The 25991-nt window shown below is 44.6% G+C and overlaps 2 protein-coding genes across 4 annotated transcripts; both read left to right on the top strand.

The window, feature by feature from the left end:
* Positions 1–468: 468 nt before the first annotated feature.
* Dip-c (dipeptidase C) lies at positions 469–24411 on the top strand. 3 transcript variants are annotated; one of them, XM_071708209.1, is made up of 9 exons: positions 469–486; positions 7914–8106; positions 13731–13976; positions 19762–19823; positions 19898–19942; positions 22972–23241; positions 23361–23826; positions 23918–24069; positions 24153–24411. In XM_071708209.1, exons 2-9 carry the CDS (start codon positions 7942–7944, stop codon positions 24244–24246), a joined length of 1500 nt encoding a protein of 499 aa, XP_071564310.1. In that variant the 5' UTR covers positions 469–486; positions 7914–7941; the 3' UTR covers positions 24247–24411. The 3 variants fall into 3 exon arrangements, with proteins under 3 accessions (XP_071564310.1, XP_071564300.1, XP_071564291.1); XM_071708199.1 differs by lacking the exon at positions 469–486 and adding an exon at positions 3171–3452; XM_071708190.1 differs by lacking the exon at positions 469–486 and adding an exon at positions 7289–7446.
* On the top strand, positions 19949–22965 carry LOC139773621 (uncharacterized). Its single transcript, XM_071708179.1, has one exon. The coding sequence runs from the start codon at positions 20691–20693 to the stop codon at positions 22803–22805; it is 2115 nt and encodes a 704-aa protein (XP_071564280.1). The 5' UTR covers positions 19949–20690; the 3' UTR covers positions 22806–22965.
* Positions 24412–25991: the final 1580 nt, after the last annotated feature.

Here is a 25991-nt window from a genome sequence, read left to right as displayed (position 1 = left end):
ATACTTTTTTCGCAGCACTAAGGCCCAGTTTCACAAGTGTCGGTTAACTTTTAATCTTATTGTTAGATTCACTCACTCTTCGTCTCCTTCTAACGTTTCCCTAAGATTAAAAGTTAACCGACACTTGTGAAACTGGGCCTAAAAGTCGGAAGGATTAACGAGCGAACTTGACCCCGAAGAAAAGTCAAATGTCATCGTGAGACGCGGACGCGAAAGCGGAGATTGTTAAGAGTCGGCTGGCTTTTTCGCGAGTCACCGTTTGCCCGTCGCCGGAGACTTTGATCGAATGACTGGCGACATTTCTCGGTGTTTGCGGCAACGCGTGAGAAGTCGAATAAATCGAGTCCAGTAAGTAACTCCGCGCGTACGTGTTATACTCGGCCGGAATTGCGCGGTCTTAGCTAACGAAGCGACCTGTTTTCGTCAGCGGGCGCGACCTGTCGCAACGACCCCGTCTCATTACGGCGGCGCGCGGCGGTGGAAATCGTACGTTTCTCTCCCCGCTTATGCAATTAGGACTTTCCCGAATGTAATTGTATTTGTCGTTCGGCTATCGCGTAATCAAAGTATAATCAATGGTAACGCGCGCGTTAAGCTGGATGCACAATGAAAAACACAGGCAACAGGAACAGGCAATGGGAACAGAATTTCCAACGCGTTGGATTTCTCTATTCTCTATTGCCTGTACCTAACCAATCGCAGCTAAAATCAAATCACTGTGGATCGGTCAGATACAGGCAACAGAGAATATAAATCCAACGCGTCGGAAATTCTGTTCCCATTGCCTGTTTCCCTGTTGCCTGTGTTTTTCATTGTGCGTCCAGCTTTACCGGCCGGCGCGCGAAAATAAACGGCGGAAAACTTGGCGCAGCCTGACCCAATTCAAGAAAGTCCATTTATATTGTGTACGTTTGTCCACCATCTGGCATTGCGCGCGCGCGTCCGCGCGTGCATGACACAGATGTTAATTTTACGTTAATATAGAAATGTTCGTGCGGAGAGAGAACGACGGTTACGTGTAAATCCATTAAACGATAACGCGAGGAGAGCTTCCGAAAACGAAGCACGCAAGCGGTCGACCGAATTTCGCGATTTCGTGCTATCGTAGCGTGATATTTTTAGCGGCGGTACGTTTGATATCACCCGTCCTTATCAGAGTCTCGCAACGTTTCACGCGAACACACTCTCTTTCTCGGATCTTCGGCCGATCTTTCGGAAATGCGCGACGGCCTGGATGTATTCGATATATACACACTCCATCGCGTTATTAGTATACGTAATTTAATTATCTGTACGATAAAACGTGGACGCCCCCCTCGAGGCTCTGATAAAAAATGAAATTAAGCGAGAAGGAATTGATTTCTCGTTGTATCGAAGCATCCCAGCGGCTGATAAAAGTAACGGTAGGTGGCACGCGATTGCCCGGAGCAATCAATAAATCTCCATTTATCTTCGATTTTTTTTCCACTTCGAAGTGGGGCAAGAAATCTTCAGTCCTATATCAATTTGTTTAATTTGTTTAATTGATTTCGCTGCCGGCGACGACGCTTTTTATCACGTTTCGCGTTGGCAAATGGCGCCTTATATAATACGTGTAACGCTCGCGCGACCTTCGAGCAAGGCCTTCGGGCCTGTGTCGTTAGTAAACTGAGAATAGGATCCCACATCGGCTAGAGTTCGAAAGAAAACCTTGCGCTATAAATGTACCCGCGAGACAGCGTCGCGTCGCGTCGTAGTTTTTTGCACGGTGATATACGTTCTCGAGGAAAGAAACAGCGCGCGACGAAATAAAATCGCGCGTTTCGACATGTCTTTAGATTCCTGTATGATTCGAATAAAAGGGGAAGGGAGACCGAGACACAGCCGGAAACACGTTCGACGGTACACGTGTGAATCAGACTCGTAATGAATCATCGGTGTTTCGTTTCGTCTCTCGCCTCTCTCGGTTCAATCCGGTCGCAGAAGAGAAACACCGTGCGTCGACTGGCGTTACGTCAGCTCCGAAATGCACGAGATAACGCGACAAATTGACTCGCACTCGTCATTATCGATATTAACAGCACGCGATGTTTTCATGAATCGCGGTGATGTATACTTGAGATTCTTTTATCGGCGCGTCCTCGTCGGACGGGTCCATATTATTTTTCCACTGTGCCCGAGATTGTGGAACGACGGGCTCGATAGCGATCTCTCCGCTGATTCTCAGATCGGTGCGGAGTTAACGGCGCGGCCGTAAGTCAACAATTCGTCTAATAACGTATATCGGCCTTGTCCGTATGTTGACACAGATTTCGGGGTGAGATAGCGAGCGACCCAGTTGGAAAGGAGAGATAGAAAAAAAATGCGCGAAACAGCACGTACTCGTTAAGATGCTCGCCTTCCGGCGATAGGAATGAATAGATAAGCGCTGTTAAATAATAGGGTCAAATTATTTTGAATTTGAGTCGTTTTTAACCATTCCTGTAGATCGCCACTGCTCCTGCTCAAAATATGTGCAATTTAACTAAAACAACAGTTAAAATAATACTATTTTGTGTTAAAGTAATAAATCTCGACGCGCATGATGGAGTTAAAAATAACAAAGTGTTATTTAACTGAAGGTATTGGTTTAAATTTCATCCTTTGATATTTAACATTGAATGACGGAATATACACATATTGATTAATTGAACAGGAATACGAGAATACTTTCGAATCGATTTAATTTCCAAGTTCCGAGGTTCTCAGTGTCCACCTACAAAAAGTTTTCTCCACAAAATGTACAGAGTGTATCTTTTTTTACAAGAAAAAACAGTTTCTCTGAACATTGAGTTACAAGAATATAATTTTATACATATAATTATTTATTTTGCATTTTTTTTTACAAGCCAAGCTAGATTCTCTAAATGTTAAATTACGAGGAGTCATTTTTTCGTTCGTCATTCGTTGCTTTTCGTTAACACAAATCGAGCCTGCTTCGACGAGGAAGGGTTTTCGTCATAATGCGGCGGTTTGCAGTCTATAGATGCCTTCGGAAAAATCGGTAAACGCCGGGTCGGCATTTTGTTCAGCGGGCATTGCGTCAAAACGCGTCATCGGCCGCGCTCGCGACGCGGCGCGCCTCGGGCGCGTTCGGCCGGCGTCGGGCCGCCACGTGCCGCGCGACACCACGTGACTGCGCGCGCCGGTCAGCCGGTCTGTCAGCTGCGCACGTCGCACGTCGTCGTTGCCGTTGTATCGTTGCGCCGCGTGCGATAGCGAAGCTGATACGCGCGATCTGCGTATAAGTAAACACGAGGCACAGTAGGCCAGCGCAGTGACCACCTGGACCGTTGATTCCGTCTGATTCTAATGTCCGACGCGGACAGTTTCGAGACCCTCGAGTCTGCCGACGGGTCGGTCCCGTCGACGTTGGACAGCGATGCGGACTCTGTCGTGGAACGCAAAGAGGATTCGCCATCGAGCAACATGGCGTACGTATATCACGACTCGTGTGTCTTCGCCGAGTCATTGTCCCTCGCGGAATTTAATTGCGCGCGAGGGTGTCCATTCGCGGATCGCTAAGTGTCTTCGAGGGTTCACCTCGCCGAGAACGACCCTCGTTGCTCGCGACAGATCGGAGCAATCTCTGCCTACGTGTTTACGGCATGAACTTTCGAAATCATCGTCGGTTTCGAGACACGTGAGCGAGCGTTCACGGCGATTTCCCAACCCAGGCGATCGGTCGGACGTCGACGGAATGCTCGCGCGAATAGGTCGCGGGATCGAATTGCGAAATCGGGAATTGCGAGCCCGCGGCTTGGCGCGCATACCTCTTTTTGAGGTTATGCGTTATTTATGTGTTGAGGCTAGCTAGCCGCGTTCCGTTATAGGATCGCGTTGACCTTTGGATTGTTTGATAACAGTGTTCGTATGAGATGACGACGGGTTGGGCCAACGGACTTGTTACGAAGGCCTCGCGGCTAGCAACGTACAGTAGGTCAAAATAATTGAAGGTCTCTTCATGGTGATTGATTCAACCTGATTCAACCCTTACAGCAATGCGGCAGTGAACTATTACAAAGGCTGCGCTCGGAGAGCGCGCTATTATGGCTATTGCGTTAGTCTCTATCCTTGTTTTGCATCTAATGAGCGATAAAGATAGAATGATGCAAAATTAGCGATAATAGGAAGCCCCTCTAACGCACCCTAACTGCCAGAGCAGCCCTCAATTATTTTATTTTATTATTATCTTTTGTTTTATTATTACACGTTCCATTTTCATGGGAAAAATGTAATTGGGCGCGTGTGTATAGCTAGCCGCGCTTGTTGACGATTGACGCGACGCGTCTTTATTTCGCGGAGAGCCGGAGCTCTTCGTAGAAAACACGACCGCTTAAGAAGGTTTCTAGGTTGCCCGACTTGCATGCGGACTTTAATGGCACGTTGTTTACGTTCGCATTGTTCGTAATTATGCTAAGCACGTGGCCGGCCGTTTCGCGCGAGCGAGCGAGCGAGCGACGCGGGAAGCGCGTGGCCTCTCTTAAAAATATACACACGGCTCTTCTCTTTTTTTGCATTCTTTACATAACGGTTTCCGCGAAATCAGCGTTTAACTTTCCTGCGGATTATTTATAGTATCGGTCACACCGATTCGAACAACGCGCCGCGTATCTCGCTTCCCCAAAACAGAATCCACAAATTTCAAAGTAATTTTGTCAAATCGCTGGGAAACTTTTCATCGTTTTCTTTTCATCGCGCGTTTCCTCACGCGCGGTTCTTTTCTTTCTATTATTAGTTGCTTTCCATCTACACCAAAACTCAGATAATTCTCACTTGTGACGTCATAACTCAGTTGAATGCACGTTCTTTTTGCATGCTGGCAAGTGAGATTCAACTGAGTTTTTATCCACGATCGAGACCGTGTGCTTTAATGAATCTAATAGACTCACATTAAAAGTGAGGCTATGAATCTGTATTGTTATGCGATAGCTTTGTCACCAAAATAAGCAGGTAAGTGCAAGATGACATATCTTACCTGAGTATAAAATACTCACATAACTGAGTGACTCAGATCACTTAAGTGTAAATGGAAAGCAACTATTAATACAATTATCGAGTATCTGTCGTTGCTCCAAAAGCTTCGGAACAGAAAGCTTCCGAATCGCTCCTGCTCCAGTCTGTTTCTCGATGACGTAACTGGAGTAGAACGAGGTTCAAGGCACTATCTACTTGTTTCTTTTTATAGCTGGTCATGTGATATCACGTACGTCGTATCACATTTACGGTAAACAAAATGACGGGCCGTTATCGGCATTGTTTGCAGGCCCCTAAATTTCGAGCTCGCGCGCCGTGTTTTTTCAATGTCGACATTTTTTACGTAACGTTAAGTCGATGCGTTCCGTCCTTTTCGTCGATAAACAATGCTGTTATTTGTCTGTCTGCACGTCCCGCGATAAGAGGACGATTATAACGTGGTTAAAAGCTACAAGATGGTTGCAACGTCGAGCAAAACGACGTGAGGCAAATCAGCATCGTCAAGGAAAACGACGTAATCTTTTTGCTCGTCGTGATTAGATAATCATGTCGATTTTTCCTCTTTAGTTGGAAGGATGACGTAACGTCTTGCATATAACGTAATACGACATTGCATTTCGGGAAATTACAATTCGTGGAACGGAAATTATCAGTTGATTATTCAGTCTGAGGAATTCGGTTCACGCGGTTTACCTTACGTTTTGTGAAGTTCGTGTCAAACACGTACGTCTGCTCAATATTGCGACGCGATTTTTATTTACACAGTCCATCAGACAAAACGAGATTAATACACGGTTTTTCGCAACAAAGTGACAAAAAAATCATTTTCTATCCATTGAAATTAATAATTTAATATAATTATGTATAAGAATTTCACTTTTGAGGATAAAAAGCACAAATATTAGATTAAAAACGATATTTTATTAATAAATTAACTCTGTAACAATGCACTCATCAAATATTGCACGTCTTTTTAGTTACATTACTGATAATAGAGTAAACATAATTAAACATTCCTGACGAGCCGTTCGTCTCGTACCCATACTCATCAGATGTATACATACGTATGCCCGAGTTAAGATATGCCCAAATTAACTCGGACTTGCGCCTTAGGGGTTAATAATCGGCGAATGATTATGGACTCGCGATTATTATGTCTGGAATGTTTTACTTCGAGAACGTTCACACGGAATGTTTATATCGGTCGTGTTTTGCGGCGTATTTCGCGTACATAAACTCGAGGAAAGTCGACGGCAGTGTTTATGCGTGAAGCTAACAGACGACACCGATCGTACATACATCCGATCCGCGCTGATGCTTTCACTGCTTTCATGTGACCAGAACGCATCGTCCAATGTCAAGCAGCAGCTCTCCATTTCTTTCTTTCCCTCTACATAACATCCGATGTTATTTAAATTCTTAATAGAGATAAAAATACTTGAGTGATTTATAATGTAAAAGTTTCTCTCGTTTGCATGCGTTATTTATTCGCATCAAGACGCAAAGTTGTATAATGTTACACAACTTTTCACACATGACTTTTCCTTCCTCTCCCACCCCTTTTTCTCTTTCTCATTCTCGTTCTTTGGTTGTCACTGCCAGGTTAAATATAATTTTCGCGTAGACATTAAAAGTGACGCGCGTTCCTGCGCGGCTAAATTAGTATATACGCGCGGAATTTAGGGAAGCTTTAAAAGCGCGGTGGTGACGGCGGCCCACGGGGGTTGCAGAGGGTTAAGTATAGCGTACACGGTGATACACATTACCGCGCGTGTAGCTCGTTAGCGCGCTCCGAGTTTCCTGTGCGGTGCCGTCACGCCGTTTCGTCTCGAGGGGATATATAGTAGAACAAGAATTGTGTCAGTCAAGAGGCGCGAGTCGTCCAATGACACGGCTTAAAATACAAACCGAATACGTTATACGCGAGGCCGCGCGCACGAAACCACTTTTCTTTCTCTCTCTCTCTCTCTCGCTCATTCCTTTCGTGAGAATAGACGTCGCGTCTCGAGTGTTCTATTTATGCCCGTGCTGTGTAATTACTAGCCGCCGAATATCGAGCACGTTGTCTTACAACGCGCGATCTTATTACAGGCGTCACGAAGAGGCTTCCGTTCTCTCGTCACTGAAATCTACATTCAGTAATTTGGATATAAATTTTTCTTTGAAAAATCCCGAGGTGATATGGATTGTTATTAACATTTTTAATTAAGAACAAGTAATATATTCTTTCAAAAAATTCTGGCAACCGACAAATAGACGTTTCCAGTTATAGATTTCTAAATACGCGAACACGCTAATTAAAAGTAGTATGGCCACCGGCTGTTTTCTTCTACGTGCCTTTTCTCCCTTTCGCGCATCCGGTCGTCTTTACTCGAGCTTCATTCAAATCGCAGCCGCGACAAATCCGCGCAAGGAAAATCTCGAGAAGCACACAAAATCAGGATTAATGCAGTACGTAAAGTATTTTGTGCGTCAATTCTATTGTCAGTTTCATCATGCGTTTGCTTTGACATTTTTTTGTCTAGGTATTTCTTATTCACACGATGACGCGCGCGCTTTATCAATTTTGTGATGTAACTCTTATGAGTCACCTAAATATTAGTGTTCTAAGGTAGTAGAAGTAGATACATTGATGAGTCAAACGGGCAGAGCAATAGGCGCGTGGCTACTTTCTTTTTAGAAAGTTTTAGCGATATTATCGGGAACAAAGCAATTATTTGAACAGCGTATCGTAACGTCAGAGGCTTAGCTTTATTCGCGATTTTCAATAATAATGTTTGGGATAACGTTAATGTTTTAATACGAATATTGGAATATTTATTGTTTCTATTTCTTATTAACGTAATCGATTAAACGCGATTGTTTTTTTTCCCCTCATGATAATGTAATATTCGCTAATGTAAGAGTTGTAATTTTAGGTCTCACTTTTGGCGGCACGGTGAAACCATGAAAGTGCCTATGTCCCTTTTTCGCAAGAATCGCCAGCGACTCGTCACGCGTCTCCAAACGAAGACTGGAAGGGTTTATCCTCTCCCGGACTTTTACGTCATTCTTCAAGGTGGAGTGGAGGTTCCCTTCAACGACACGGACATAAATTGGCCCTTTAGACAGGTGCGTACTTACATGCTGTTATATCATGCCCTTTGTTAGATCGGTAGAAATGTGTAATTGACTCAAAACGCCAGTAAGTATACGCAAGATCCAAATTTTTCAGGCAAGACGCGCAAAAAAGGTTTTTTCTATTTTAAGAAGACAATATAAACAATATCAGATCCTAATTTATTCATCTAAATGCGAGTTTAGATGCGAAAGTTTCCGAAATGTGGCAGTTTTACCGGGAGCAATCTTTTTCATAAAAAATTTTGTTCATAAAAGAATAATTTATCATATTATCAGGCTTTATACGATCGCTCACGATCATCGGACATGAGACTCGTGTGAACCGTGATCAAGAAGAAGAAGAGATCGTTTTTCCTCGCCGTGATCTCGCCGTGATCTCGCAGAAGCACTGTGTAAAAAGCAAAGTCGTGGCTCACAGGGGAATTCCGAAAATTCAACCGCAATTACGCGGTCTGACTTTTACGGCTATTTGTTGCGTGTCCCTGCCGGAGTAACGACCGTAAAGACAATTGAACTTCGCCGTAAGGTATTCAACACCATTAATGTGTGAGAGAGTTAATTATTTCGATCAGAAAGATTTATAAAGCCGCGCGAATACAATTACGAATTGAATTCGTCGAACTCGGATTGTTTATCGTCATATGACTGCGACTGGTACAGAGAGAGAGAACGCATGTTGATAAATTAGTCATCGATAAGATTGGCACGATGAGTGTACATACACGCTTGCGAAAGTTTATGATTGGAGTTAGTTAAAACTGCGTGAAAATACACTCGAATAATTTCATTCATAATTTCATTCATGATTTTAATTAACATTCGAATAATTTATATCAAAGAGAAAAACTTTAATACATTTTTATTATTAGAGCATGCTTGTTGCACGTTGAAACGTAGCATGAAGTTAATAGCATACCGAGGAAAACGAGTGGTAATAAAATCAATTAAACGCTAAGAGAGAAGCGTTTGCGTTGGCTTGCAAAAACTTGTTTGTAATTTATCGTGATAAATATTTTTTTTGAGACTCACTCGTGCATCGCCTGAGTGATATTAGATAATTTTACGAGCTGCGAAAATCAAATATTATTATCTGGCGTGTTTTATCGCGCGATAAAGTATCGTGGTATTCTTACAAAATAAAACTGCATGTTTCGCATATGACTTCAGCGTGATATTTTACTTTGCTTTATTATCTACTATTAATTGTGTACAACGCAGTCACCTTGCGCTTGTTGTTTCTCCGTTGAACTCTCACATTTTCTCAGATCAATTTAATTTTTCATGATAAAACAATATACCGTGGCGATAATAATGCGGCAGATCGGAATGACGTGGAAATCTCTGTCGGGGTAGCTATGTTTCGAACTTTATGAACTGTCGCTTCACATGGGTAACTAACCGCCTCACCGGATTATTCTGGTAGATGGAGTTCCGCTGCATTTACATCGCCGAAAACACGTTCTCGTCAAAGCGCGAGTCGCCGAAAATCGACGCGACGAGCGACGATCCGGTCGAGACACGCTCCTGGCGCGCAGACGGACGCTCTGGCAGATTGCCTTTAAAACCCGCTTTACTAGAACTGTGAGGGTACCGTTCGGACGGCACTCTCAACAAAAACGCACGGCCGCCTCTCCGTTCATCCGTCCGTGCTCCAAAGCCGCTCGTACCGCGCGGCTTTGTTTAGCGATTGACCGTGAATTTTTTAGTGGGCCGCAAAGTAAAATCTTGCCCCATCTATTTCCCGGCCACGCTACTGTAAAAACTTAATTTAGCTATATTAAACACGCACGTACATCGTCTGTTTATTTGTATATATTTTCATCTTCCATTTATATTTACATTTCACGTCGTTCTCCGTCGTTCAACTCGTACTTTATTAATTCTACGAGGAGATATAAATGAGAAAAAATTGTCGCTCAGCGTGCCAGGTGCATATGTCAAAATATATTCTGGCTGTGTTCCCATGTGAAATATTTATACGGTGGAACTCGAGAGTCGATTGTATTCGACTCGCTCAGCGAGCGATCTCTTTGTGCGCGTACAGGTGGTGCAAACCGCTTATGTTGCTCAGAATTTTGTTCGTCGAGATTACGGCTATTGTTACTCTCGGTTAACATCTAAAAATAACGCTCCAGTGCCATTTCGCGTGTATAACTTTACTCTTTAATTCACAAACCGCTAACATGCAATTCATGAGGCTGCGTTATTCAGTTGGATATGCATGCAATCCAGTTGGATGTGCGCGCGCGCGTATGTTTTAATCTGATATGTATGTTGCATTCAATGTTTATCATTGATGGATAATCATACACGTTCAGCATGTTCAGCGTTAAGCGTGGCTATATAATTCGCGACCCAAATTGCTTCTCGCTTACGAGATTGTTTTGCCTTACGGTAAATTTGTACGGTAAATTTTGACGAAGGAAATATAGAAATCATAAACGCAGTAAAGTCAAATTAGATAGTATCTTCGCGATTTAAGACCGCGGCGAAAAAAAAAAACAGAACCTAAGCGAAGCAAATTCTCGAGAAGAGCGTTCGATCGCGACTGGAGGATTCACTTCCTGTTTCTACCGTTTTATTTTTATTTTTCAATGCGCTATGGTCTTTACAGCGTGAACATTATCTCGAGATGTTCCAGACCGGTTCGAATTTGTGCTACGCTTGCGTCATTGTTGATCTTCCCAGGCGACGTTTGCGTTGGGTTTATGAGCTCAGAGAGAAACGTACCTCCATCTCTACTCACTTTCAAGTATCAGTTCCAGAAGTTTTAACAGAGAAATGTAATCTGTGATTTTATTTTAAGAATGCCTAATGACGAAGATTAGAAACTCGGACGATGACAGGTCTCGCGAAATTTCTGTAGGGGAGAAACGATGGAAAATTTGTTGTTGAATCCGCGACTATATATATATATATATATATATATATATATATATACATAGTACATCCGGTGTTTCTGCGGAGCATCCCGTATGTATGCAATCAAGGTGGTGTTCCAGTTTCTAATTTGGCGAATAGCGGGCCGCTCATTTCTTTGTGCACAACGCTCGCCTCTCGCCTCGCTCACTCGACAGTTAAAACGACGTGCTCGTGCTGAATTCGATATCGCGGTGCTATTGTTGCGCGATGTTGCGATCAATACGGGACCCTTTCGTCGCCGGATTCTTTTTTAATGCAGATGTGCATTAATCCGTCGTCGTCGTCGTATTCTCGATGCGTTCCTGGCTGTCCGCCCGGTACATGCGCCACTCTTGGCGAACCAGCGATAATAACGATAATAGTTGTCTTAAATAATTCAGTAAATTAGTAAAATGGCATAATTTTTAAAAATACTTTAGCTTTAGAGAGAGAGAGAGAGAGGGGAACAGAAATTTTAGAAATATTTTATACACAGGGCGCGAAAAAAATTCACGAATAAAGTCCATAAAAATCGTTCGTTAACGCCTTGTATAAATTATAAAACAGCTGCGGTATAAGGCAATAGATATTATCCTTGCTAGTGTGCTCGCAAGAACACCGCGCTATCGTGTGGCTGTGTGTATATCTATATATATATATATACAGAACTTCTTTAAGATAATACCTGCTGGCTGTGCCGAGAGCGCGTTGACCTGATGGCTGATCGTTCTCAAGATGCTCTCTCACTCTCTCATTCCCTCGTCCCTCGTCCTCGTCTCTCTTTCTCTCACAGCATCGGACGGAAATGAGAGCCCGAGAGCGACCGGGAGACGGAGAGAGTGAGACGGTCCCAGCTCTTGAACCCAAACACAACAAGGCGCAACGCGTTACGACTCGCACGGACTCGCTCGGCTCATTTCTCATCGCTTCACCCTTGGAATTCCGATCTGCCGGATTTTTCGGAACTCACGACGACGACGGCAACGGCGCGGCGGCAGCGATGCTACCTCCGCCAATGTCGCTAAAGATGCGATATTGTAGCGTCAGGTATATATAGTAGATCCGTTCTCTCCTCGCAGCTGCACCTGCCGCATTTCTTTTTTTTCTCTCTCTTCCCCTTTCTATGTGCAAGCGTACACTTTTTTCGTTTTAATCCTGAATCATTCCGTTTGTTCAACAGTCCACTAATAAAGTCCACGAGTAAAATTTCATTCAAAGAAAACTTTTACTTGCAAGTAAAAATTATTATTTACACGAGTCCAAAGTAGGAAATAAAATGTTACTTCTGTCGACAAATTAATTGGAACGAATGTAGGTTCAGTCAGCTAGTATAAACATGAGAGAAAGATTTAATCAAAATAAAAACATTGAAAACACGATATGTCACTTCGTGATCCTGAGATAAATAATGTTGTCCATTTCTCAGTAAAACCGCTCTTTTTTTTTTAAACTTAGTTCCATTGTCGTTAATTCCACGAACAAAAAATTGTTTGACCTGGGTCGCCCGGGACGGTCTGAACATATTTACCAATATGGAAAAAATCTGGAAAGATCTTCAAAGATGTCTTTATACGACGCGACCTCGGCGGTTCGACCGCCGTTGGTAGCTGGTTTAAAAACGGCTACCGAACGGTGGAAACCAGGAACGGCATTTCCGCTTCGGCCATCACGGACGAAGGGGAAGCGTCGAGGCGGCCACACTCAGCGGACACACTCGCGTGATCCTGTTTCCTGTACAAGCTTTTTCGAAGCCTCCGAGGGAATTCAAGACCCGGCCGGGCGTGAGATCGCCGCGGAGAATCCGTTGCAGTATTTTTATCGCGTTCAAGATAAGAAAAAAATAAAGGAAGAGACGAACACAAAAGAGCGTCGGCTATTGAAAGCAGAGAGAAATTCCGTTCGCCGTAGCCGGCGATCCGTATCCCTCGTCCGTAAAGGAGACCGACGCGCCAGGACTTCGCTTCGCACGATTGCGAAACGTCGCCCCTATTACAAGTCGAGAAGAATCTCCTTGACGACCGGGACTCGACGACTGTACCTGGGCACCGACTCGATGACGTGGCCCTCGCGTGGCCCTCGGCGCGATATCAGCGTATCTTCTCAAACATGGTCGGAATACTCGGTCGGCGTGTGTGCCAACCGAGGCAGCATCGATTCCTCACGTAATATCGCGTGATGACCTATTTTGCACGAGGAAACCGGGGAGGAATAAATATCGCGACATTCGCGATTTCGAGAATGGAGCTCGCCTGTAAGAACAGGGACGCGCGGAAATGGTCGTAAATATCGCGCCGCGGACTGTTCTCAACGAACGCCGTTCTTCACGCCTCGATTACGCAAGCGGTTTATCGATTTTGCAATAAAAGAGAAACGTTTTATATCGCGTATGCGTGTCCTTTGCACTCTTCATTATACTGTTGTTATCTCGACGGGCTTTTTATTTATTTTTATAATATGACGTAACAGTTTCTGCGTGCGTTTGTTAATACTGCGCGTACTGCAACGAAAGTATTTGTACATTAGATATAGTGATATACTGTCATGCGTATACTATTTCCAGAACTAGTTATTTTAAGATATACGTTAGACGATATCGCGCCGCTATTATTACGCGACGTTCTTCTTTCGCAGCCCCCTCTATTATTCAACGTCGCTATTGCGACTTCCGTACTCTTTCGCAGCTCGTATATAGCTTTATTTGTTCTCTTTATCAGGAGTCGTACTTTCAATGGGCCTTCGGCGTGGAGGAGCCGGGCTGTTACGGCGCAATCGAACTCGGCACAATCGAAGGTACCTCGCTCCTCTTCGTGCCGCGGTTATCACCCGAATATGCGATTTGGCAGGGCAAGCTGCACACTCTGGACGACTTCAAGGAACGATACGGCGTGGACGAGGTTTATTACACCGACGAGATTGCGAGCGTGCTGTTGAAAAAGGATGCGAAATACATGCTCTTGCTGGTAAGTCGCGTCTGGGAGCAGATGGATGCTCACTGGGCTCGCTGCTTTCCTGTCTGCCTTCTCTTCAAGTAGAGGAGAGTTCTCAGTCTGGGGAATAATCCGAATCTAAAGACGAACACGATTTTGCAATGCCGGTTCTTTCCTCAATCCTCCATGGCGCGATTAAAGTCGCTCCGTTTCTCGCTGCTAACGCGACACACGGCCGTTAATAAATAATGAGGAAAGAGCTCGAACTGCCGAAAGGATCCCCAGGTTGAGCACCCTTCTCCACGTGCATGTGTGTGTCCCGCAATAAGGCGATTCGCCGCGCGGCATGCCTCGTGACGTTTACCTTCGCCTCCTTCGCGACTGTCTGCCTCTACAATGTGTCGAGAAAGTTGCGTCGGTCGGTCGGTCTGGTTTCGCGTGACTTCGCCTGCATTAATGCGAGCGCCCGGGACGTTCTCCTTTTGCCAAACATTTGAAACGAATGCGACCACGCGCCGCGTGTAGCGTACGTGTGAATTTTTGTCGCCATTGTCACCAATTCCAATTAGAGACCTCGTCGAACGCCGCCGTCGTTCGCACGACGCGGCATTTGTCACGACTCGGCGAATGTTTGCCGAGTCGGGGGCATCGCCTGACGTCGCCTTTTGCCTGGGATGACTTACCAGTCCTGTTCTCTGTGCAGCATGCTCGCGCGCGCGCGCGCGCGCGCTCAGGCCGCACACGGATGGAAGTTGCAAAAATCCCGCCGTATAATACCCCCCCGTGCGAAATACCGCGCGCGTTTAAATGCCGCCCTGTTGCTACGCGGATTAGAATTACGGTGGATTTAGCAGAATCCCAGAACGCATCCTTTACGCCTGGCTCTACGCGACGCGTCCGTTTGCCAAGTGACCCATGAGTGCAAATACATCGTACTTATTCGGTGTATTTTTTTACTCCCCCGAAGAAAAACAGAGAGCTAGAGAGAAGGGGAAAAGACGGGACGATTCATTGCTTTGTTTGTGGGGTCTCGTATTTATTTTCTGTTTTCCACAGTTTGCTTTTGCATGTCTGGACCCTGATTTAAGTCCAGTTTATTCTCGGTCCACTTTATAGTTTAGAAAAGCGCGTTAGAAAATATAAATAGCGGCGCAGCGCAGTCCGGAGACACGCGGTTCATAAAGGAAGAAATGACACGACGGCGCGTATGGACACTTTTATCCGAAGCGTAATGACATGCTAAGCGACGAGAACCATAATAACATAGAATATTTGCTCCATCCCCGCGACCTCGTGCCTGCAAGCGGACACAACCGATTCGCGAAGCGATTTACATAGCTTCGCTGTGACACAGATAATCGCGTTCGTCGCGTTGGATCGCGTTGAAAAACGACCGATAAATTTTTCAACCGGTCGCTATCTAACGAGAAACAATTTGTCCCTAGCCGCACGGTGCATCAATGACAACGTAACTGGGTGACCGCGGGGTACGGTTCGGGTACGGGCGACCCGAACCGTACAAGTACATTACGTGGAACGCTTATCTGATAGCGCGCCGCCGCAAATAGATTTCGCGTCACGAAGTCCAAAAGATACGGCTGCCCTCGTATCGATTGTAACCGGCAATGCGGAGAACACGCTATTTTCAGTAAACAGCCGCACTGAACCTTTCAGTATTCTCGGTACGCGTGAAATATAGATAACTCATATCGTTAATAAATAAGTCGATCGATGTAAAAAGCGCTTTGTTCCAGAAAGTAATTATTTTTGTTTGAGATTACAAGTAGATTTTTCTGAAGCGTACCCAATTCGTTCACAGTCGTGCACATATGTATTGCCATTGCCCGTTAACCGATATCTATCTTTCATATCTTTATCTTTAGGATAGTTGTTTCAGGTTTCAGCAGAAAAAGAGAGGAAGGAAATATTCTATAAGGAGATATTCTGGACAATAGAATGTTTGAATAGTTTGAATAGGGCGTTCACACAGAGTTGATTATTCGGACAATGGAGATTTCGAACAAAAAGATTGTACTTATCAAAAAGCTCGTGGCATGATATTCATGATTCTTATATCTAGATGCTATCTACAGATATATTTGAAATCTAAAAAATATATTTGTCTATATTTTGGATGTTTAAATTTCCTAAATCGAAAATCCTGGATATATATTTTTTACGTCTAGAACACTTTTGAAAACTATCCTACAAATTGTATTGGCTCTAGCGAGTAACATTATTGCGATACAGGTATAATAGCTATACAATTATTGGCGAAAAACATTGATTAGCTCGGAAAATATGTAGCTTTAAGACGTGCGATTTAAATACATCATATTTTTATAACAATTTTTGCTATTTCCGTCGTGATGCAAGCGACCCGTGTGTCGCGATTGAGAGATATTCGGCAAATTCGCGGAACTAGTTTTGCTAATATACCGGTTACGCGGGAACACGCAATTTAGGCCAATTTGAAGCAATTCAGGGCATTTTGCGATCCCCGCGGTGCGCATTAAGCGTTTCCAGAGACGTTCGCATGGTTTACGTGAAACCAGGAAATTCACAAAGGCTCGTGCGCGATAGAACGATGGTATATATTTCCAGGAATTGTAACGCTCGATTATCTTTCGATTTGCGCTCATTTAGCCGCGTATGTTGTATACATACAGTGTACATTACTCGTCAGGCAAATTGACATAGAGCTGTCAGTGTTTGTCTAGCGGTCGGATCGATGTGAAGCATAAGCTCGCAGATGTCCATTAACGCACCGCGCGATAGCCGCGAGACAGATCATTTAAACTACCGTCCATGTCGCTGACCGTATCGAGAATCGATTCGGCTACTCTACATACGCTTTCCACGAATGCCTCGAAACTTCGCGGAACACGTACACGAACGACGGCGGTTGTTTACATCAGTCGGCACTCACGAAGCAGAATGTCTAATATCGAGATATTTCGTTATATCTTCGGTCTGCGGGCTCGGGATGAGTTTTGTTATTTCTATTTATTCGGACTATTTATTCGGTCCACAGACTGGTCTGTGCGTTAGCACGTAGACGCTGAGTAGTTTCTAGCAGTGCCACGTAGATTCCGGCCTTGTGAATTTCGCTGCGAAACTCACCGGGAAAAAAATCAATAGTTAATGGCTTCGCGGGAAGTGTTATTTTGCTGAAATGTACGGGGGACAAGGGGCATGAATAAGAGATAGAACAACGCTCGGTGTTTGCCGTAGGCAATTGCGATCGTCTTGCATTATTCCGAAATGCGTGAGACCGAAGTGTTGTTCGACGCGTGTAAGATCGAGATCGGCGTCACGAAACTCCTTCTCACAAGACGTTTCGAGATTTCACATCGTTTAACATTATGGCTCGAATTTATGGGTAAAGAGTTATAATAAAGCCGTAGAACTTTGTCGTCGCGCTTATTTTTATTATCCTACTCTTGCCTTACTGCAAGTCGTAATCTCTTCGAAATCGTTCTCTTTTAACGTCAAAAACGAGTCTACTCTATCTGTCGATCTGTTATTCAATTGAAAACCGGCCGTGCGTTTTGTTAAATATAATCCTGACGCAACGTCTCATGTAATCGAGAACTTTCTTCTCATACTTATTACGTATACTTATTTAATCGAAACGCGGCTCGGCGTTCAATTTTCAGTCTGGTTTATTTTGAAAGATTAACATAACGTATGTACAACGTAAGATACGCGAAATCAAATGTTTTCATTTGCAACGCGATTTTTATGTTTCAATTTTATTGTATATAAATTACGCGATCAACGTATTTGTTTTAATAAGATAAGAATATAATGAATAGAATATAATGAATATAAGAATATTTGTATAATAAGATGAGAATATGCGATAACTAATTAACGCTTATTCCGAGGTTGTCAAATCGTTAACATGAAATTACGTCCTTGCGCTTTAATCATTAATTACACCGCTGAATATTGTTTGCAAACAATGCTCGCTAAGCCGATTACCACTCGACAATGCGATATTCATGCGTGACAAAGCTAATTTAATGGCTGATAAACACGAATGGAAACAAAATGATTCATGCCGGTCGGAATAACACTATGCACCGAACCGGCGTGTTTGTCGCGCACGTGTATATACATTGTATAAAGGGCCGTGACCGAATGCTGAATTTCCTTTTAGTTTTCGATTTTTAAATCCAAACAAGATAAACCGACTCCACGTGCATTGTGAAAAGTCATCGTTAAAATTAGCAGGAACTCGTCAAAAATTGAGCTCGACATTTCCGCGACGCGAATTATTGCATATGCATAATGAAGGTTCGTTAAAATTCCTTTACCTCCAGCCGCGGTCTTGTCGTCACACATGTAGTCGTTCGATCAATATCGGTTTAGAAATTTATGATCGCCGATAGACCGCGGGATACGTGGTCTGCATGGCAAATGAGACAAGTTTGGGTATACTATAATACGGTCACAGGGCGTTACATCATGATCCCCGGGGTGGTCGGCGGGAGGCGCAAGATTAAAGTCGAGGTTCGTTCAAGCGGCCGGATCAGAAATAGGCACGGGTTGTAATCGACGACGGGCGAGTCACAATGCAACCTTTCATGCCTAGCGGTAGCATACACATGCCGAGGCGTATCTCTCGTAGAAATACGCTCGTCTGCGCGCGCGTGTGCCGCAGAATAAAGTATCTAATTATAGAGACAGGTGACGGAGGTTGCCGCGTTTGACCTTTGTAAAATGTATCGTACGAAAAAAAAATTATATCATTCGAAACTTGCCGATATCAACACCGAGGTAGTTTAGATACCGTTGTACATCGAGGTAAATAAATTTAGATAAGAGAGCGTAATAAGTTGCGATAAATTTTTATTTTCGACAGCGCGACACGCGATCGCGAATCGTCGCGCTATCGAGAGAGCCGCGATGTTACACGTGTAATTTATACGCGTTTAATCTGCCGGTCTGGTAAAGCAAATAGCTCGCTACCGCGGTAGCTTTATATTGGTTCTCGGCATTGATAAAACACTTGTCTTTCATAGACCAGCCCCACACACACACGGCGATACCGTTCGCGACTCTAATTATGATTACATGGCAAACGCGGTATTGCTATCGCATATTTTTATGCGACACGTCGCGCGCGGCTTTTCGCAATATCCGATACAACAAATGCTGACAGGCACATTCGCGGCGCGATACTCGCTATTTAGCCGATCCAAACATTTTTATCCCCTCAGCGAAAAAACGATTAGCGCTCTCCAATATCGCAAACGTGTGCAAAAAGTACTCGCTAACTAGCGTCTCATTACGCAGGTGCATAATTTGACGTGTAACATGTGAAAATCCAGCTTTACGCAAGGAAATATAGCGCGTGTAAAAGAAACGTCTTAACACATGCGATCCGTATGAAAACTTGTATATCCTACTTGTCGCACGAGTAGAATTTAAAATTGTCACAATGAGGAAATTGGTATTTCAGAGTATTACGCGGCGCAGCGACATAATTTTACGTGCCGATTAATCGCTCAATTAATGCATGACGCACTAAGAATTTATGCGGACGTTATCATGCGGCTTGATACACGTAACGTTATCACGCACGTATCCTGCCGCGGACGGTAGAAAATCGATGGCACAGAAAACATTCGTCTCACTTCCGACCGGATGAGGACCGCTTTCTCTATTCCGACTTGAATCCGAATTGCGTAAGCAGCTCGCTTTTACTTTGACCCGAACGATACCCTGCTCGCTACACGTTGCTGTGTTGCCCAAACCACGGTCGTCTGAATACGATAATCACTCCTTTTCTTTTCTTTGCGCATTGCAGAAAGGCGAAAACAGCGATAGCAGATTGATGAAGCCTCAAGCGGATTTCGATGACATCAAGAAGTAAGTATGAGAATCACGTTAAGGTAGAAACACGCCATGGACCTAGGTTTTAATAACAATTTTTCTTGTCGTAGAATCCCGAGCGATAATGAAGTCTTGCACCCAGAAATAGCCGAGCTGTAAGTATGCCGAGAGTTTGTTTAATAATAACTTTTACAGCTTCGTTCCTCCTAAATGCGACGAGAGAGAGAAATGATACAGCGGCAGGCGAATTTGTTGTAGTTAGACACGGATATCGAGCGATGCCTTTAGAGTACAATGTAATCAATATATTAAAGTAAAACTATCGTATCGAGTTACTAATGGCTGCATTCCAATTTACTGTCAGCAACTGTCAGTACTGAAAATCTATAGTATACGTAAAATTTAGAAAAAATATAGATTTTCAGTACTGACAGTGAATATAGGAATGCAGCCTATACAGTTAAAAAATAAAACGCAGCTTTTGTTAGCTCAGTTTTTGTTATTTATATCGCATATCGATTGTGCCTGGAAGTCATCAGTGCCGCCATCGGCTGGTCGGCTCGTGGAATCATACACGTCGCTACATCGGTATACAACTCTGACAACTTTCTATCGAGTTATGACATATAACAACCATTTTAAATTTTACATATAATTTGACGCATGTAAAAACAAAAAAATAATTAAAGGCGAAAGTTTCCTCCCCGCGACGTAACGTTTTAATTTTCCGACGTGGCGCAAGCATGAAGATTGAGAAGAGCCTTCGGACGTTTCTTAAGGAAATTACCAAGATACCAAATATCGAATACGTGAGGCTTGTAATGTGACGCAGGAAGGTAAAAAGAGGCAAACTTTATCTGGAAGTGCAACGTGCTCTGATCTCATTTGCAATTGCTATTATAGATGATAGCCTCGAGCCGGGGAAACTTTTCTGCGAGAGTGCTCGTGCAGCCGTTCGGTTTGATTTCCAAATTCAAAAGGAGATGGTTCGAGTCAAACTCACGCAATCACGGCGGGCCACAGTTGACTCAGACGAATATCTTCGTGCAAGAAGGTGCGCGCATACAAGAGGTTCCTTTGATAGTCAAAAGGATCACCAACGTCGAAGCTCTCCTCGACACACGAAGCCGGAAGACTATTGAATCGTCAGATAAAAATAAAAAACCCGCGAGGATTCATAAGGAGAGCGTTCCTTATTCTATCGGCACGAGTACGACGACGAACGGGCCCTTAAAACATACCATTAGCATAGAGACCGACGAGGGCACGGCGATACTTTACTGCTCCGATATCGAGCGTCTGAAAAACACGGACGTGGCGCAGGTTCTGGACGCGATAAACTCGGGGAACACGAATAAAGGAGTTTATTCCTTGCTGGAGAACAAGATCGCGGACGAGATAAATTGCCGGATAGCGCTCCAAAGTTTGAGGAAGATGATAGAGTTGGAGAGCGGGTGGCACCGATACCGGAAAACCTCGTCGAACGCTCGACGACCATCCGCGGAGACTATCAATAGAGACATCATTTTGCAACAGCTTGTGAATCTGATCGCTAAGAGTCAAGACAGCGAGACGATATTACAAGGACTGAAGGCACTGAAGAGAGACAGATTTAGCCCTTCGACAAATATTTATAGGGACCGGATCTGCAACGAAGTTATGATTAGAGCCACGGACGGCGAGCTTACCGTGTCGCAGCTAATCAGAGCGGTGAGAATCCTGGCTAATTATGGAAATGCCAAGTACAGAAATTGCATCGACACGTTGTGGGTAGGTTTGGCGTGCAGGGAACAGGATATCAAACCGGATCTACTGGTTTCGTTATTCAGATCGCTGAAATACTTCCAACGAAGCAAGAGCATGATACAGATCATTTTGGAGAAGAAACTGTCGGAGCAGTGGCTGAAGTTGACCGGCTCGCAGATGGCCAGTATACTGAATTGTCTTTACGGGGAAGAGTCCTCGAAGGGATGTCTGTCGAGCGCTAGTAAGTGGGCAAGCGTGAGCATGACCACTTCCACCGAGAAGGATCTCGTCAATTTTATCGGCGGTTTACGCACGAAGAAATACGTTGATGAAAATATAGAACAAGCGTTGGCGAGATACGTAACAACCAAGGGCACGGAGATGAAAGATCCTAATTTAATCGCCTCCATCATGGATTACTGTAAAGATTTGCGAATTCGAAGTCCGTACGTTCTCGCCGAATGTGGAAAATATTTCATGAGACACGGGATGGAAATTCCGCCTACGTTATTGTCCCCCATTCTTGCGCCGTTTGGATTATTGAATCTACAACCTCCAGATCCGACCGAGTTTTGGAAGACGTTCGACGAGGTGATGTCCGCGAGATTCTCAGATTTAAAGCTGAACGACGCATTAGATATTCTTCTCTCTTGCACGTATCTCGAAAGATATCCCATTAAACTTTTGGATAAAGTCTTCAGTTCGTATCTTATGAATAGGCTGCAAACTCACAGGGACGTGCCTATCGTCAATCGCCTGAAAAACAAATTGAAATTATTCGACGCGACCATGTCGTTGGAATGCAAGGATTATCGTGGCAGCCCGATTAACCTAGACAGAAACGCGAAGTCGTTAAGTTCGGACATGAGAATCAGGGGTATTATTAATAAAATACACAAACCACTGGCGCACGTGGTAGGCGGCGAGCACAAGTTAAGCAGGAGCGTGGTTTTGAGCAGACTGCCTCTAATAAATTTCTACATTTTGGATGTACTGATACACCCGCTTTTAAAGTCAACGCCAGTCTTCAACTTAAATCTGCATAAAAAGAGAAACGTCAATACCGCGATTCTAATCCATTTGCCCGAATACTATTGCTGGAATACGCGATTCTTAATAGGGCCGCAAGTAATGAGAAAACGTCAAGTTAGGAAATTGGGTTTCCGCGTTGCACATTTAGATTACGCCAAACTGGCAGAACTCGCCGATCAGGACGACAAATTGCTATCCTATTTGTCACAAAGTCTGGACGCCGCCGAAGATGCTTTATAAATCGTTTCGCGCGTGATACACGTATCTTACGGATGGCGCGAATTTTGCGAATAAAATAGTAAAGTATTGTACTCTAAATGAAATAAACGTCTGCAAAGAAATTGACAGCTATTTTCGTGAGGCAACATATATAGTTTTTGTAAATTCTTCTTTTTGCTTTATACAGCCGGGTAACAAAGACTCCCGAAGAAATTGAGGTAATGCGGTACGTTGTCAAGATAAGTTCGGAGGCGCACAAGGCCGTAATGCGCTCCGTGCGCCCTGGAATGCCAGAGTACAAAGCAGAGGCTTGCTTTTTGAATTATGTATACGCCGTGGGAGGATGCAGGCACGTGTCTTACACATGCATCTGCGGATCCGGGCATAATTCCTCAATATTGCACTACGGTCATGCCGGTGCGCCGAATGCTAAGATGATACAGGATGGAGATATGTGGTAAGATTTCAGTTGGCGTTAGTTTGCAGCTGAGATACTTGTTACTTGCTTTACATATTGCATTTACAATATTGCGTGTCGCAACACTTGCGTAATACTTTTTCTTCTCTGTCGCGCAGCTTGTTCGACATGGGCGCCAATTATTGCGGATACGCGGCCGACATCACGTGCAGCTTTCCGGCCAACGGAAAATTCACCGAGGATCAAAAACTGATCTACAACGCGGTGCTGAAGGCGCGCGACGCGGTGATCGAAGCCGCGAAGCCGAGAGTCGGCTGGCCGGACATGCATCTTTTGGCGAATAAGGTCATGTTGACGGCGTTGAAAGAAGGTGGACTGCTGGTGGGCGACGTCGAGGATATGATAAAAGAGGGCCTGAACGAGATATTCCAGCCTCACGGACTGGGTCACTTGTTGGGACTGGATGTGCATGACGTCGGTGGATATCTCAGATATCTGTCTTCAGACGAATCTCTCACTCCTGAACGCCCGAAGGCACCAGGAGTGAGAAAGCTGAGAACCGCGCGGAAATTGGAGGCCGGAATGGTTCTTACGGTGGAACCAGGCTGTTATTTCATAGACTCCGTAAGTGTAGAGATAATTTGCGAATAGCGTTTACACGAACTTTAGAGCTAGTCTTTTCGGATATTTACATGGATGACTTTTCATTTTACAGTTGCTCGATCAAGCTCTTGCCAATCCGGAGCAGTCGAAATTTCTCGTGAAGGATCAGCTGCAACGGTTCCGAGGTTTTGGCGGCGTCAGGATCGAGGATGATGTCCTCATAACGGAAACCGGAGTGGAGAATTTGACGGATGTTCCTCGCACGTAAGCATTCATTTCGCGCGCATGTATTTACTGTAAATATTGTCCGGAACGAGAAATATTTTACATGCAATTTTATATTTCAGAGTCGAGGAAATAGAGAGCTTTATGCAGAGTGGATTGGTCGGGAATATTTCGCAGAAATCGGAGGATTCCAACGATAAAGAAGTGACAGGTTAAACAAACTATTTACTATTAATACGTATTAATTAATTGCCTAAAATCAATTGTGATATAATTTCTTACAAGATATGAAACTGCATATACATATATATATATATATTTTTGTATTGATTACTACTTATACATAAATGTACTGAATAAAGCAAGACTGAAACGCCATAATGTAACGTTATATCGCAACATTACGGTAAATCGATATTTCTGCGGCTATCGCGTAGCAAGATTTTTCAGACCCACGTAACGTGAGACTTTCACGCTAACGGCTTAGGCGAAGGCAGGTAGATTTAAGATCATTGGTAAGAGTCATTCATTCCTCGTCTGAGTGACGTCAACTTCGGAGTAGCCTTGGACGTAGGCTTCTGACGGCGGAATTGAAAACAGTAACTTAGAGATATGTTAGCGTCACGATCCGGGGGATTAGGGCCTAATTCGAGGCACGTGGATACTCTTTTTATCGCGCGGACCGTGACCTTTACGTGCCCCCGGACTTTCGTCGCGGGTCGGAAGCTTGCGCGTGCGGAATCTAAGTGCGGCTATTATTGCGCGCGAACGCCTTAGAATTGCGTGATCGACGTGGACACGCGCGAAACGTCAACCAAGTCCGCGCGTTCGCGTGTCGCGGCGTGCGTCTTCACAAAGAGTAACATAATATCGACGAATGAACGTCAACGAACCGAGCGTCTCTCGTTCGCCGAGAGATCGCGGAGCGCCGAAGCGCTCTCGCGCCTCCGGTTTCTCCGCGCGACGAAAACGACGTACCCGCGCGGTTTCCTCAGATAAACGGTTAACGATAAGGAAGGAGGGGCATTGACGTCAAAATACTTAATCGTCGTTCACCGAAGGTACGGTGAAAATGTCGTAGAAAGTCAAGGAGAAAGCGGGACGCGGCGAGGGGCCGCGCTATTTCCCGCGGGTGTAAAAATAAAGCGTCGGCCCCTGGGCGGACATTTATACCACAATTAGATCGCGTAGGTCTGAAAATATGCTATTGGCTGATCTCGTCTACGAGAGATGAAGTCGCCGCGCGCGATGTATCTATTTCAACTTGAAGTTCCTTGCGCGACGCGACTGGTCCGTGGAGGTCGCTCATTCCTCGCGCGGAAATCGGGATCGCCGTCGTGACCTGGACGCCGATCGAAGCGGCGTGCTCGCGATCGGTTTATAAATACGTGTCACGAGAATATGGAGCGTGGACCACACGTTTGACGTAACTCGCCGACACGCCGCGGTCAGTACGTTCGCCGAGGGGGGGCAGAAAGAAATCCCGGTGCGCGCCGTGACGGTGACGGTCGTCCCAGCCGCGCGATCGAAGCGGAAGCGCGCAGACGCGCTCTCGACAGCTTCGCGGACGTTGAGCTTTTTTTTCCTTTCTTTCTTGATCGTCCCGAGCGTCTTTTTGCTTCGTTCGACGAAGTCTGCTCTCGTTCTAGAGATTCTTCTCGAACAACTCGATGTTACGACGACGACGGTAACGAGTTTGCGCCGCGAGGGCTTGCTTTTAGAGATTTTAAAGATTTCTCGAACAAATCGGGAGGAGGATATCGAAAACTTTAAATCAGGTTCGAATCGGCGAGACGCTTATTTGCGCTTAATGATGATTACTATTGGAAAAAGATTTTCGGATGCATGGAAAAAGAGCTGATAGTGAGAGTCTCAGCTGTGTGGTCGCTCTCGATACATATAATTTTCTTCACGACTGCACCGGAATCGCTACGCGTAAAGTGAAGAAGATTTTTTTCCCC

The sequence above is a fragment of the Temnothorax nylanderi genome, unplaced genomic scaffold, assembly GCF_030848795.1.
Source record: "Temnothorax nylanderi isolate EJ_2023f unplaced genomic scaffold, tnyl_v1.0 TNYL_tig0004_pilon, whole genome shotgun sequence".
NCBI classification, from domain to species: Eukaryota; Metazoa; Arthropoda; class Insecta; order Hymenoptera; family Formicidae; genus Temnothorax; species Temnothorax nylanderi.
Note: the sequence above shows the minus strand (reverse complement) of the source record. Positions and strands in the feature narration are given on the sequence as shown.

What these genes read in the sequence shown, in the direction of transcription:
- Dip-c (XM_071708190.1), top strand. Translation starts at nt 7,304, where the DNA reads ATGGCCACCGGCTGTTTTCTTCTACGTGCCTTTTCTCCCTTTCGCGCA. An exon ending in CACCCAGAAATAGCCGAGCT is followed by an intron (nt 19,943 to 22,971) that starts GTAAGTATGCCG and finishes TGCTTTATACAG; the next exon opens with CCGGGTAACAAAGACTCCCG. An exon ending in ATACAGGATGGAGATATGTG is followed by an intron (nt 23,242 to 23,360) that starts GTAAGATTTCAG and finishes TCTGTCGCGCAG; the next exon opens with CTTGTTCGACATGGGCGCCA.
- LOC139773621 (XM_071708179.1), top strand. Translation starts at nt 20,691, where the DNA reads ATGATAGCCTCGAGCCGGGGAAACTTTTCTGCGAGAGTGCTCGTGCAG.